This window comes from Spathaspora passalidarum, assembly GCF_000223485.1.
Source record: "Spathaspora passalidarum NRRL Y-27907 unplaced genomic scaffold SPAPAscaffold_2, whole genome shotgun sequence".
Classification (NCBI taxonomy): domain Eukaryota; kingdom Fungi; phylum Ascomycota; class Pichiomycetes; order Serinales; family Debaryomycetaceae; genus Spathaspora; species Spathaspora passalidarum.
In genome coordinates this window covers 1,426,485-1,438,440 of record NW_006767426.1, presented here as the reverse complement: position 1 = coordinate 1,438,440, position 11,956 = coordinate 1,426,485, and the positions used below count along the sequence as shown (strand labels likewise).

The window sequence follows — 11,956 nt, the reverse complement described above, 5'->3', positions numbered from 1 at the left end:
TTCTAATCATTGTTTAGACTTCTATTAATATAATCCACAAACAAAGGTATAATTCTATCAGTTTCCACCGATCTCATTCTATTAAGACTGATGTATGATCTTCTAATTCTTTGTAATTGTGCAGTACTTACTGATGTAGCAGGAAGTTGTACCACCAAATCCTTGTCTATAATAACATCACCAGTAGTAATTTGTTGATGTTGAAGAATCTTGGTAATAACTTCTTGAGTTTTCTTGTCCAACTCTTGCAAGAAGGAATTACCTGAAGTTGGTTTAATCAATGTAGCTGCATTTGGTGGTGGGGGTCTTTTCAACACAAGGGTATCCCATATTTCATCAATAGGAAGAGTTTCCTTGGGATCATCAGAGGCAATTGTGAATAAAGGCGAGTCCCATCTGGTGTCACTGTTGGGCTCTTCATACCTCATAACCAATTGTTTTATCAATTCTTCATCCCATTTATCTTCCCGGTTATTATTCCATTCAAGGCACTGTTCAACTGGGGCGATTACATGAACAACACAATGTGGTGTAACTGTTGCTTTGGCTTCACAGAAGAGTTGGTATCTGAATCCTTTAATATACGCCATGGAATCAAGAATCACAATATTTGATCTGGAAATATCTCTTTTCACAGCTGAGATTTGTGTTCCTCTAGCGTTCTTTTCCAATGTTGAGTCAGAGTACACTTCATGGCTGATACCCAATGTTTCATCTGAATGATATATCACATCATAGTTTTGTCCAACTTCACCCTTGTCCTTGGCGGATTGTATCTTTGTTTTTAACTGCTCCTGCAATAGCTTGGCCCATTTCGTCTTACCGGACGAAGGAAATCCAGTGAGTGTAATCAACGGCATTGGCTTCGGGTTTGCTTTAAGAAAGACATCACCATTTGAAAACCTAAAAAAAAAAAAAAAAATCTCGCTTTACCTTTGGGTCTTTTTGCAACACCCTCCAACTACATCGCCAATATACACACACAACATGTCCTTTGTACCTAGGACGATGTTTCCCAAGTACAATATATCCTTGTCCAACTTCAAAGGACACCATCAGAAAGCACTCACAAAGTTTGGCCACCTTGCACCAATGATAGATTTAGTGGTTGAAGTTCGTGATGGTCGTGCTCCACTTGCCACTTCTAATGTCTTATTTGATAGAGTATTATCAGGTAAGAAGAAGCTTGTCTTGTATAGTAAAAAGGATTTGTCAATCATCAACACCAAATTACTAGACAAGTGGCATTCCTCCAGTAACGAAGATTACATGTATGTTAACTGTAACAACAATACTGATGTCAAGAAGATCATTAACAAAATCAAACAGGAATACCATGATTATGACCTTCCACCTCCATTGGGACTAAGAGCAATGATTATTGGTATGCCCAATGTTGGTAAATCCACATTAGTCAACAAATTAAGAGAAGTTGGTAATCCAGTTAACAAAAATGCAATTTCACAAAAACAAACAAAAGTGGCCAAAGTAGGAGGCCAACCAGGTGTAACTAGAAACACCAGTGAAGTTATCAGAATATGTAAGAATCCCGATCTTTTTGTATATGATACTCCCGGAGTATTTTTGCCGACCGTGAAAGACCCAGAAACTATGTTAACTCTTGGTTTGGTTGGTTGTGTTCACGAATCGTTTATTGATCCAATTATTCTTGCCGATTATTTATTGTATTTATTGAACTTACAAGATCCAAGAGGTGTATTATATGCTGATTTTATGGATCATCCCACCAATGATATCTACGAACTATTACATTACATAGCTAAAGCTCGTGGGGTATTGCAATCAGATGGGGCATACGATGAAGTAGGAATTGCTAATTTCTGGGTAAACATGTGGAAACAGGGGCGTAACTTCGACGGAAGAGCATTATTTGACATTGCTGCAATTAAAGAAGTTAACAACAATGAATACATGACACTTAGAAAACAAGAAATGGAACGAGTTAGTTCAACTAAAGTACATGAAAAAATTGTGGAAAAGCTAGGTCAAGATGGAACTGCTAAGTCTAAACATAGGAAAAGATCTGCCAAAGACAGAGAGTATGATATCAGAAATCGTCTTTTCAAGCTTTAGCTGGCTAATAGGTCATCAATATCGAAATATTCATCAAAATTAGCGTCATTCTTTGGATCTTGACCATAAATTGAGTCGTACTTCCTACCAGCTTTACGGTTAGATTCCTTTCTTTGAGTGATATATTCCACATCGAGTTCTTTTCTTAATTTCTCAGTTATAGAGTTTTCTTTGGTTTCTTCTCCTGTATATATTAATGAAGAATCAAGAACATTTTGGGTAGTAAATAATACAGTCAGTTCATCTTTTGAAAGGTAATTTTCAACAAACTTTTCCTCATTCAAGAAATTAAATAAGGACTTTGTCAGTAATGATTTCAGAATAATCTTCAGTAAGTAATGGTTAAATTTTCTCCCACCTGGGTTAGAAGACATTAAAAGTTCACTTAATCCAGTACCATCAGTCACTGGAGTTCCAATAGACTCAGATCTAAGTAGACCGACTTTTCTGTTATCTAGTGTGTCCTTGAGAATCTTCTCATCTTTGAGTTTTTTGGATTTAATAAGTTGTTCCATAAGATTATCTGCTGCAACACGGTCTATTTTTTTACTGGTTTCATTGTTATCCAGTTGCATATTCTCATTGGGTTTGGTTAACAGTGGAAATCTCCCAATTTTTTCATCCTCTTTCATAGCAATTCGTATTAATAACAACACACGTGCTGAACTTCCATCTAATTTAACTTTCAGAGGATAGGCTGCACAAAGTTTGACTTCAGAGTCTTTGTATTGCGTATACCTTACAATAGCAATTGATTCCAACTCCAATAAAGCTTGAACAAGACAGTCAAAGGACAGCTTGTTCTTACCTCCCATGTGCAGACTTGGCAAAACAAACAAAGATTCATCAGTATGATATGCCACAGGAAACTTTTCCTTCTTGATAAATCCTAGAATATCTATCGAAGGTTTTGAAATTAATGTTGCAACCTCTTGTAAATCTGAATTTACAGCTAGGATATCTCTAGGTGAGAACTTAAACCCAGGAGTACAGTCAAAGCTAGAAACAGGAATTGTTTCCTCCTCCTTGATTAAATCATCCACCTCATCAGATTCGTCGTTTTGAAATTCGTTCGTATCACTAGTTTTCTTGATGTAGTACGTAGTTGATCTCTTGACTTGTGTCAAGGTTTCATTTTCTCTATCCATATAATATTCATGCCCATGAGCAAATTTGTCAAGTTTAATTGCCGGGTAAACTTGAATTTCCATGGACACAGCCCCAGAATCATCCAAATCTAGTTTCCAATATTGCGCAGCATCTCCCGCAAATGAAAGTTTAGCCGAACATAAAACTCGCGGTCCGATCAATTTCAAAGGAGGTCGAGCTTTGAGAAGAGTATCCATGTCATACAATAGATACCTATCCCCAAACTCGGATATTTCTTTGCACATTCGCTCATTTCCTTGTTTGTTTTCTGACTTCTTAATGCCGGATGTGTAATTAATAATCCCAAGCGTGACAGTGATATTGTAGTTCTCTACCCAGTCATGATAATCACTCCAATCCAGAGTCACAAAGCTGTTGAATGGTAATTCTCCATTGGTCAACACAAACAAATTCCGGCTAAACTTCAAGTGGGCCGATATTTGGAATTGTTCCAACGCCAATTTTAACGCGTCACTGAATTGATATTTTGCATCCTGATTCTCCACCTTGGCGTCATCGTAATAGAATTGTAAGACCTTGGAATTGTACTCTCTCAGGATGGCCAATGAAAGTGGTTTGTTTTCGTAGAGGATTTGCACGTTATGCCCGGAGAATAACACCAAGGCAAAACGGTCCAGCTTCCTATTCTTTACTAATTGCCGGTTTAGGTAATCAAATACAAAATCCAGGGCAAGTGTCAAATCTGATTTCTCCGGGTGGGACAGATGTCGCCCCATTGACTTTGACGCATCTAGGGCGAAGATCGTATACTCTTTAGACATGTTGCAGTTTCACACACTTCGATTAAGTTATATAATTGTAGCACAAAAGCCTAATTTTATACACAAGGATATCCCCACGGCGGTATTGTTGCGTAAATTTTTATGTAGGTGACGAAGACAACAACTGATGTGTATCGCGTTCAAGCGTATCGGTTAAAGTTGTTATCTTAGTTACCAAAGCCTTTGTCAAATGGTTTTGTGTGTCGCGAATTTCCGCCTTGAGATTTTATGACTCGCGTATAATTAACCAATTTTGCAATTTGTTCACTACGCCCTTCTTTGTCTTTTTGGAATTGGAAAAAGTTTGTTTCGGTGCTAGGAGTACTGATGTTGTAGAAAGTGAACTTTAGGCTATCATGTCTTTGGTGCGGTAGTGGTTATACTCCCCCCCTCTAAAGAATTTATTTTTGGACATACTCTCTTCTCTAGTGGACTATGAGCTTGTTAGTTATTCAAAATCGCCATGAGTTTTCCCTACATCAATAACACCGTGTACAATCCATCTCCAGTATCGAGTCCAACTGATAGAAAGCTCTCAGATGAAGTCACCCGACATACCACCGCATTTGACAATCAATTACAAAATTCTCAAGTCCTGTACCAGTACCATACATTTTCTTCTAACCTAGCCCAGCCTATCCAATTATATCCTCCACAATATTCCAATATGAAACCAAATGAATCAATAGATCCAATAAGACAACCAAGTGTCCCTTTAGCTCAATCAATGCCGGATAGTACTTATTCGGGTGCTAGACTCTTGAACGGTCTTAGTCAAGCCCAACCGCAAACCTTTAAACCATCACTAATTCCAAATTATTCAGTATCACAATACCAAAATCAACCACAATATGCAAACCCACCCACTATTCCACATAGAAATCAGAGAGGAGTCTACTACCACGCAAACCGCAACACAAACCAGTACCATCATGACCAGAGTTTCCCAAAACATGCACATATGAATGAACAAATTATCCAGCCAATCATCTCCCAGTACTATCATTCCAACGACGGCCACGGTCACAGCTTTATATATGGACCCATTAATGACTTGGACCTGATTGCTGGTAGCCTTCATCCAATTGTTGAAAACCCAAGAACCTTCAAACCTCCAAAACCAAAAGAAAACACCAGACCTAGAATAAATAAGTTGACTACTCCACAAGAAAACAGCACAAGATTGTTTAAACATCCCATCACTGATATTGGTGAATACTCCATTGATGAATTAAAACAATTATTCCTTAATCACTTGCATATGATTGAACCAACTAACAAATTATCCCTGTTTAGTGCCAATCTCAAGAATGAGATTGAGTATCAAATGTTCAACTATTTCGTCAATAATCTTTCTAGTCAATTAGACGTATTCTTTGAAGTTAAAGTATATTCAGAAATTGTTTCACAGATGGCATTATATGATGATTCTGGTATTTTGTTACAATCGGTGTTTTGTTTAAGTTCGTTAATGCTTCATAGAATGATGCCTGATAAAATTGATGCATCGCTCCCAATCAAATACTATCACCATTCAATCAAAACCATCAAGTCTTACTTGGATATGTTCAATCATGATATGGGAGTATGCTCGAAGTGTCTATTGGCTACAACGTTATTATCAGTTTATGAATTTTATTTCACTTCTATTGAGGATATATACACAGGAAACGCTGCTAGTATCTTAGCGTCAATTATCCAAAGCGATAACAGCAGAAATAAGTCAAGTCCCCTACTTGATTCAGTCTTTCTTGCAACTTGTTTCTGGAGCGTGTTTACTTTAGGATTCATCCAATCACTAAAGAATGTTCGTGTTAATATCTATTCCGTTGATTTATTTTGGAAGGCGCTTGACTCGGAATACTTTACCGTGTTTGATAAATACATGGTGTTGACTGAAGCATCAGAACCAAAAACTACGCTTTCGAAAACCGAGACGGTTTGGTGGTTCCGTAAAACTATCCTCATTTGCAGTCAAATTTCGGATTTTAAAGGGGAGGTAAACGTTCCCACTCAGCAAGATGTTGAGCAGAATCAAAGTTTCAAAAAGTGGATTGAGTTGAAAGATATCTTGGTTGATTTTGAGAATAAAGCCCCAGATGGTCTTTTTCCAGTTATATATCACAGTAATTCTGATTCTGGTGCATTCCCTACGATTTTCTTTAAGGATGAACTTTCAACCTTGATTGGCATCAATCGAGCATTGGCCAAACTACTATTGTTTGAGTCATTGCTTGTTAAAACAAATATCCAAGCGAGGGAAGTACGAGACGAGTTAAGTAAGTTCCCACCGGGTTATGAAAAGAAGCTTGCTAAAGACTTGATTGGGATAATTAAATGCTATGATTCCAATAGTACAATCTGGCCCTTGAATCTACATGTATTGGGCTATGTCCAAGCATATCTTGCTGATGAAGAACAAGCCATAAATGAAATGAGTCCTTTAATAACCAAATTATCTAAGGTATGTAACCTAAATATCTAATTTTATTTATTTCTATTTGTATTAATAAAAGCGACTTTAAGAGGAAATGTTAACTTCCCAAGTTCTAATGGTTCCATCTAAACCAGTAGTTACAAATCTACCGTCCTTAGCTTCGGAATCGTATGATAACCAATCCAAACCAGAAATACCAGAAAGATGTGCTAATGGATACTTAACCACTTTAGAAGGTCTTTCTACTGAGTAAAGGAATAACCCACTATCTAATCCACCACTGATCAAATACTTGGAATCAGGGGTCCATTTAGCATCATAAACTCTACTAGAATGGAATGCCCATCTAGTTGTAACAACGCTAGCATCTGATGTCTTGAACAAAGTGTATTTACCAGCAGCATCAGCAACGGCAAAATATTCCTTGGATGGAGAAACCACAATTAAAGTAGGAGGAGATCTCATCTTTGGGAATTCTTTAGATGTTTTGGTTATTGATTTGGATTCGATTCTCAATTCTTCAATAGTGTTGGTGGTAGTGTTGGTGATCAATAATTCGGAATCGGAAACCACGCCAATAGAACTGGATGAAAATGTAAAATCAAGCTCTGATACTAAACTGAGATCTTCGGTGTATATTTGTATTTTATTTTCGAATAATACAATGACACCATTGGAAGTTTTGGCCAATTGCTTAGCTTGTGCTGGTAATTGAATGGACTTTGAGACATTTTCTTTATTCCAAAGTTTCAAAGTGTCATCCCAACCGACAGAAACCTGCGACAGACCAACTTTTACGATATCAACAACATAGTTAGTATGACCAGTAGCTGATTCTGGAAGAGCACTTGGCCCATCTTCTTGCACACTCCATTGAAACAATTTCCCATCAGCGCCACCGGTGTACAATGAGTCATCGTCGTATTTGACAGTTGTAATTGGTGCTTGGTGTCCCTTGACTGCTTCGACCAACTTACCAGAATAGTCGAAATAGTTTAAGTTACCGTTGGCAGAAAGAGAAATCACATACTCCTTAGCTAAAGCTAACCCAACTTGATGATTTTCAACAGTAACTTTTTCGCTGACTGTGAATGTTTGTACACTTTCGTAAGTGGAAATATCCCATTTCTTTAACGAATTATCAGCGGAAGCGGTAATGAAGAATTTAGAATCTGGTAACCAGGCAACTGCGAAAATACCACCGTTATGCGCATTTTCAATACGCTTGACAAATTCTCCTGTCTTACCTTGATAAATAACAATACTTCTATCCGAACTTACAGAAACAAGATGTTCTCCATCAGGACTAAACTTCACATCTCTAACTACATTAGTATGATGTCCTCTCAAACTCTTGTCAAATTTAAATGGAGGACCATTGAAGAATACTAAGGCAAAATCATCGCCAACAGTGGCTGCGCGGTATGGTCTTTGAGGTTTGATAGCCACGGCATTAATAGCAGCGCTGTGGCCCTGAATATCACCAATAGAGTTACCGCTGTCCCAAGTGAACGCATGCCCAAATTTTTCCTTACCTTGACCAACGGCAATTATACGGGAATTGTCAGCATCCCATGCAATGGATCTAATTGGCCCGGACATAATTTGAAATTCACTCTTGATAGTGGGCTGTTCAAATTTGGTAGACTTATCCTTTGCATCAATGGAAGCATCCCAAATTTTGATTTGACCAGATTCATCCCCAGAAGCAACATAGAACCCTGAAGGTGAGAAGCTGACAGCTGTGGTGTTGCAAATATGCTTGCTGAAACAAATCACAGGGGCGGTAGCTTTGAAATCCACGGGCCTAACAATAATCGATTTGCCGTTGACATATGCCAATCTTTCATTGACTGGATCATACGAGATATGACTAGCTTGACCTCTCAGAGTAGAAGGTTGAGGAACAGTAATAGCGATTGGTTTGATTGACATGTTTGAATCGGTGGTATATGGTATGTTTCGTCACCAAACGGTATGTGGCTGTAACTATGAAGTAAACAATCGACAGATTAGATCCGGTGGATCTGGAATTTCAGTCACATGATGTAGATACCCTCGTAATTGAATTTTCTCCAATTAATTCACGCACGAAAAATTCCACTAAAAAAAAATTGGAGATTTCTTTGGTCATATCGAAATTCACTTGGGAAACCTAACCATTGAGAACTAAGGAAATATGATTAGAAGTGTTGTTCTGCGTTCTACCCGTACTGCTAGCAGACGTGGCACCCGTTGGATGTCCCAATCTGCCATCAGATCCAATGTTGCAAAAGTGGAAGCCCCACCACTCCCACCTGCTGTCAAACCAGCTGCTAAGAAACAAAAGAAGTTTTCTTTAATTGGTGCCCTTATCAAGCTTACTCTTTTAGCTGGAACTGTCTATGGTGGTACTTTGTACGTTGCTACCAAGAATGATAAAGTTATGGACTTTGTCGTTGAACAACAGTTGCCTTACCATGAAGAATTGTTGGAATACATTGACAATTTTGACATTGATGATATCAAGAAATCTTATGATACACTTATAAACAAAATCAACGGGGTTAAATTACCAACCAAGGAGGATGTCGAATCAATTACTCATGAATTAGAACACAGAGGTGAAGAATTGGTTAAGGAAACCAAGAAAATTTTCACACAAGCTGTCGATATTCCAAAATCCGTTCCAGAACCAGTGGAAAAGGACACAGCATTGACTCCAGCTCAACAATTACAAAAGGTTGAAATCGAACCTGTCAAGAGAGAAATTGGACATTTACCATTGATTGAATTAAACAGTGACATTGCTAAGTCTGTTGACAGCACTGTCAAGTCCACCATTGCTTCATTTAATAAGTTTATCCAAAACATTGATGCCAATACCCTTGCTTCTTCTGACGCTGCTGTTGTAAAGACTATTAGTGAAAACATTAACCAATTAGCCACCAAGTTAAACTCCTTGACCAAGACTTTTGATGATGAATTACAATCTAAATTAAAGGTTTCCCAAACTGAATTATTCTCTTCATTCACCAAGAAAGAATTGGAATTGACTGAAAACTTGTTGGAACAATTCAACAAGGAAAAGTCTCAATTGGAAGCTAAGTTAAACGAAAAATTGGCTAATGAAATTCAAGCTTCTAGAGAAGCTATTGCTCAAGCTGCCAGTAACGCTGTTTCTATGGTTAGAATTGAACAAACCAAGAATTTTGAAAAATTGGTTGCTGAAAAACTTGACCAAGAAAGAAATGGAAGATTGGCCAATTTAGAAAGCTTACACTCTAGAGTTGAAGAATTGGAAAAGTTTGCTGAAAGTTTCGAACACCAACTTGTTAACAACCACAGCAGATCCTTGATCCAACAATCTATTTCCAAGATTAGAGGATTATTATTAGCACCTACTGCTGACGACAAGCCACAACATTTAGCACCACATGTTGAAGCATTAGCATCCGTAGCTAATGATGATGAAGTTCTTCAATTGGCATTAAAGGATTTGACTCCATTGCTTTCCGGTGAATCAACTCATTCCATATTAACTCCTTCTCAATTATTATCTCGTTGGGAACAATTAGCTCCTGAACTTAGATCTGCCTCCTTATTGCCACCAAACGCTGGTTTATTAGGACACTTATCTTCCTTGCTTTTCTCCAAGCTTTTATTACCAGTCAAGGGTGTTAAGGCTGAAGGTAAAGATATTGAATCAGTTATTGCCAGAGTTGAATCTAGTTTAACCAGAGGTGAGTTGGATGTTGCTGTCGAAGAAGCATCAAACTTGAAGGGTTGGTGTAGAAAGCTTGCTGACGATTGGGTTACTGAAGGAAGAAAGAGACTTGAAGTTGAATTCTTGCTTAACTTGATTGAAAGTGAAGTTAAGATTATGTAAGTTGTATAATAGTCCACACTGTAGTCACATTTTGAATACGTTCAATACATATTATTATTTAACTAGTGTGACTAATTGGTTTGTATGAGTTCATCTCGCGATGCCTAAAAAAAAATATCGATTCGGAGTTTGGACACTACAAACCTAAGATACAAAACCAGACATGACTACAAATCAAGGTTCTTTATTCCTAGATCCATCAGAGCCAGAGACACTCTGCCAAAGGTGTAAAACGGAACCTGCTGTTTTGTTAACTAGAAGAGAAAAATATTGTAAAACATGTTTCATTCGATTCATACGAGGCAAGCAAAGAAAACAAATGCAAGATGACAAATACAAAGTCAAATATGGTGAAGTAGCAGAAAAGTTGGGGAAACAGAAAGTTTTATTAGCATTGTCCGGGGGAGAGTCATCTTTAGTATTACTTGATATTATGTCCTCTTTATTGCAAGAGCAGTTCGAAGCACATAAAGGAAGACAAGGGTTTGAATTGGTTGTTGTGAACTTGGATGAATACAAATTAAAGTCTCTTAATTCACAATGTCAAGACGTGATTCCTAAATTATTGGAAAGATATACGCAAGTGAAGTTGTCTTTCAAAGTTTTATCCTTGGATTCATACATTGACCAAGATACATTGAAGTATATATCCTTGAACAAAGATTTCACAGGGTTTGTACAGGAATTGCATCGTACCAAAGAATATACATTAAATGAATTATTGGAATCTTGTCAAGATAAATCCTCCGCGGAAGATTTGCTTTCCATTGTCTATGAAAGTTTAATCCTAAAAACTGCCGAAGTTGAAGGATGTGAAACTATAGTGTATGGACATAGTATGACCAGAATAGCTAATGAAATCATTGCATTAACTATCAAGGGAAGAGGTTCTATAATTCACAAGGCTATAGCTGACCATACCACAACTTACAATAATAAGGAGTTCAAGATTTTATTCCCGTTAAGGGACGTTTTGTATGTGGAACTTTTGGCATATGCTCAATTAGCAGAGTTGACGCCTTATATCCTCATTTCAACCATACAAAAGTCCAAAATTACAAAGAACTTAACCATCAGGGATTTGACTACCAATTACTTCAAGAACTTGGATGCAACCGGGTATGCGTCAACCGCCTCTACCGTGGTTAAAACCGGGGAAAAGTTAGGCCCTCCACCAAAAGGCACAGAAATATTGGACCATTGTAAGATCTGTGGTGAAGAAATCTATCACAATCCGCATGAATGGTTAAGAAATATTACTGTGAATGATGCAGCACCAGTTACCACTGATGAAGAAATGAAGTATTTGGAATTGTTTAAAGCCAGTTTGGAAACTGGGGGTGTTTCTGAAGGTGTTGCTAAAGAACCAGTTAGTATTTGCTATGCATGTATTGTTACCTTGAGTGGAGTTAAGAAGGATAATTTTATTTGGCCAGTTATAGACGACAAACCTCAACATGATACTCCCTTGCAATTTGTATATACAAACGATGAAGAAGAAAAGAAGAAGGTGTTGGATGAATTCATTTTGACTGACGATGAAGAAGGTAGCTAGTGTAACATTATTGTGTATAGACAATCCATTTGTACTCGTACTTTACTTTGGATGGTTGTAAAAACTAACCT

The 11,956-nt window shown here is 37.6% G+C and overlaps 7 protein-coding genes across 7 annotated transcripts; 4 read left to right on the top strand and 3 right to left on the bottom strand. All coding sequences in view use genetic code 12, as the record gives it.

Annotated features, from left to right (window-relative positions):
• Positions 1 to 2: 2 nt before the first annotated feature.
• Positions 3 to 794, bottom strand: KTI12 (Kti12p; the record flags this gene model as incomplete). The annotated part of the gene is made up of 1 exon (XM_007373849.1): positions 3 to 794. A coding segment is annotated over one exon (792 nt), but the record flags the coding sequence as incomplete, so codon positions are not given.
• A 158-nt stretch (positions 795 to 952) lies between these two features.
• Positions 953 to 3,340, top strand: MTG1 (putative GTPase; the record flags this gene model as incomplete). The annotated part of the gene is made up of 1 exon (XM_007373848.1): positions 953 to 3,340. The coding sequence occupies one exon, from the start codon at positions 988 to 990 to the stop codon at positions 2,092 to 2,094; it is 1,107 nt and encodes a 368-aa protein (XP_007373910.1).
• Positions 2,091 to 4,025, bottom strand: YKU80 (ATP-dependent DNA helicase; the record flags this gene model as incomplete). Its single annotated transcript, XM_007373847.1, has 1 exon — positions 2,091 to 4,025. One exon carries the CDS (start codon positions 4,023 to 4,025, stop codon positions 2,091 to 2,093), a length of 1,935 nt encoding a protein of 644 aa, XP_007373909.1.
• A 961-nt stretch (positions 4,026 to 4,986) lies between these two features.
• On the top strand, positions 4,987 to 8,430 carry SPAPADRAFT_149038 (uncharacterized protein; the record flags this gene model as incomplete). Its single annotated transcript, XM_007373845.1, has 1 exon — positions 4,987 to 8,430. One exon carries the CDS (start codon positions 4,987 to 4,989, stop codon positions 6,508 to 6,510), a length of 1,524 nt encoding a protein of 507 aa, XP_007373907.1.
• On the bottom strand, positions 6,547 to 8,397 carry SPAPADRAFT_134132 (uncharacterized protein; the record flags this gene model as incomplete). Its single annotated transcript, XM_007373846.1, has 1 exon — positions 6,547 to 8,397. One exon carries the CDS (start codon positions 8,395 to 8,397, stop codon positions 6,547 to 6,549), a length of 1,851 nt encoding a protein of 616 aa, XP_007373908.1.
• Positions 8,431 to 8,618: 188 nt separating the features above from the next.
• Positions 8,619 to 10,398, top strand: SPAPADRAFT_59737 (uncharacterized protein; the record flags this gene model as incomplete). Its single annotated transcript, XM_007373844.1, has 1 exon — positions 8,619 to 10,398. The coding sequence occupies one exon, from the start codon at positions 8,642 to 8,644 to the stop codon at positions 10,328 to 10,330; it is 1,689 nt and encodes a 562-aa protein (XP_007373906.1).
• A 251-nt stretch (positions 10,399 to 10,649) lies between these two features.
• Positions 10,650 to 11,885, top strand: NCS2 (Ncs2p; the record flags this gene model as incomplete). The annotated part of the gene is made up of 2 exons (XM_007373843.1): positions 10,650 to 11,491; positions 11,582 to 11,885. 2 exons carry the CDS (start codon positions 10,650 to 10,652, stop codon positions 11,883 to 11,885), a joined length of 1,146 nt encoding a protein of 381 aa, XP_007373905.1.
• Positions 11,886 to 11,956: the final 71 nt, after the last annotated feature.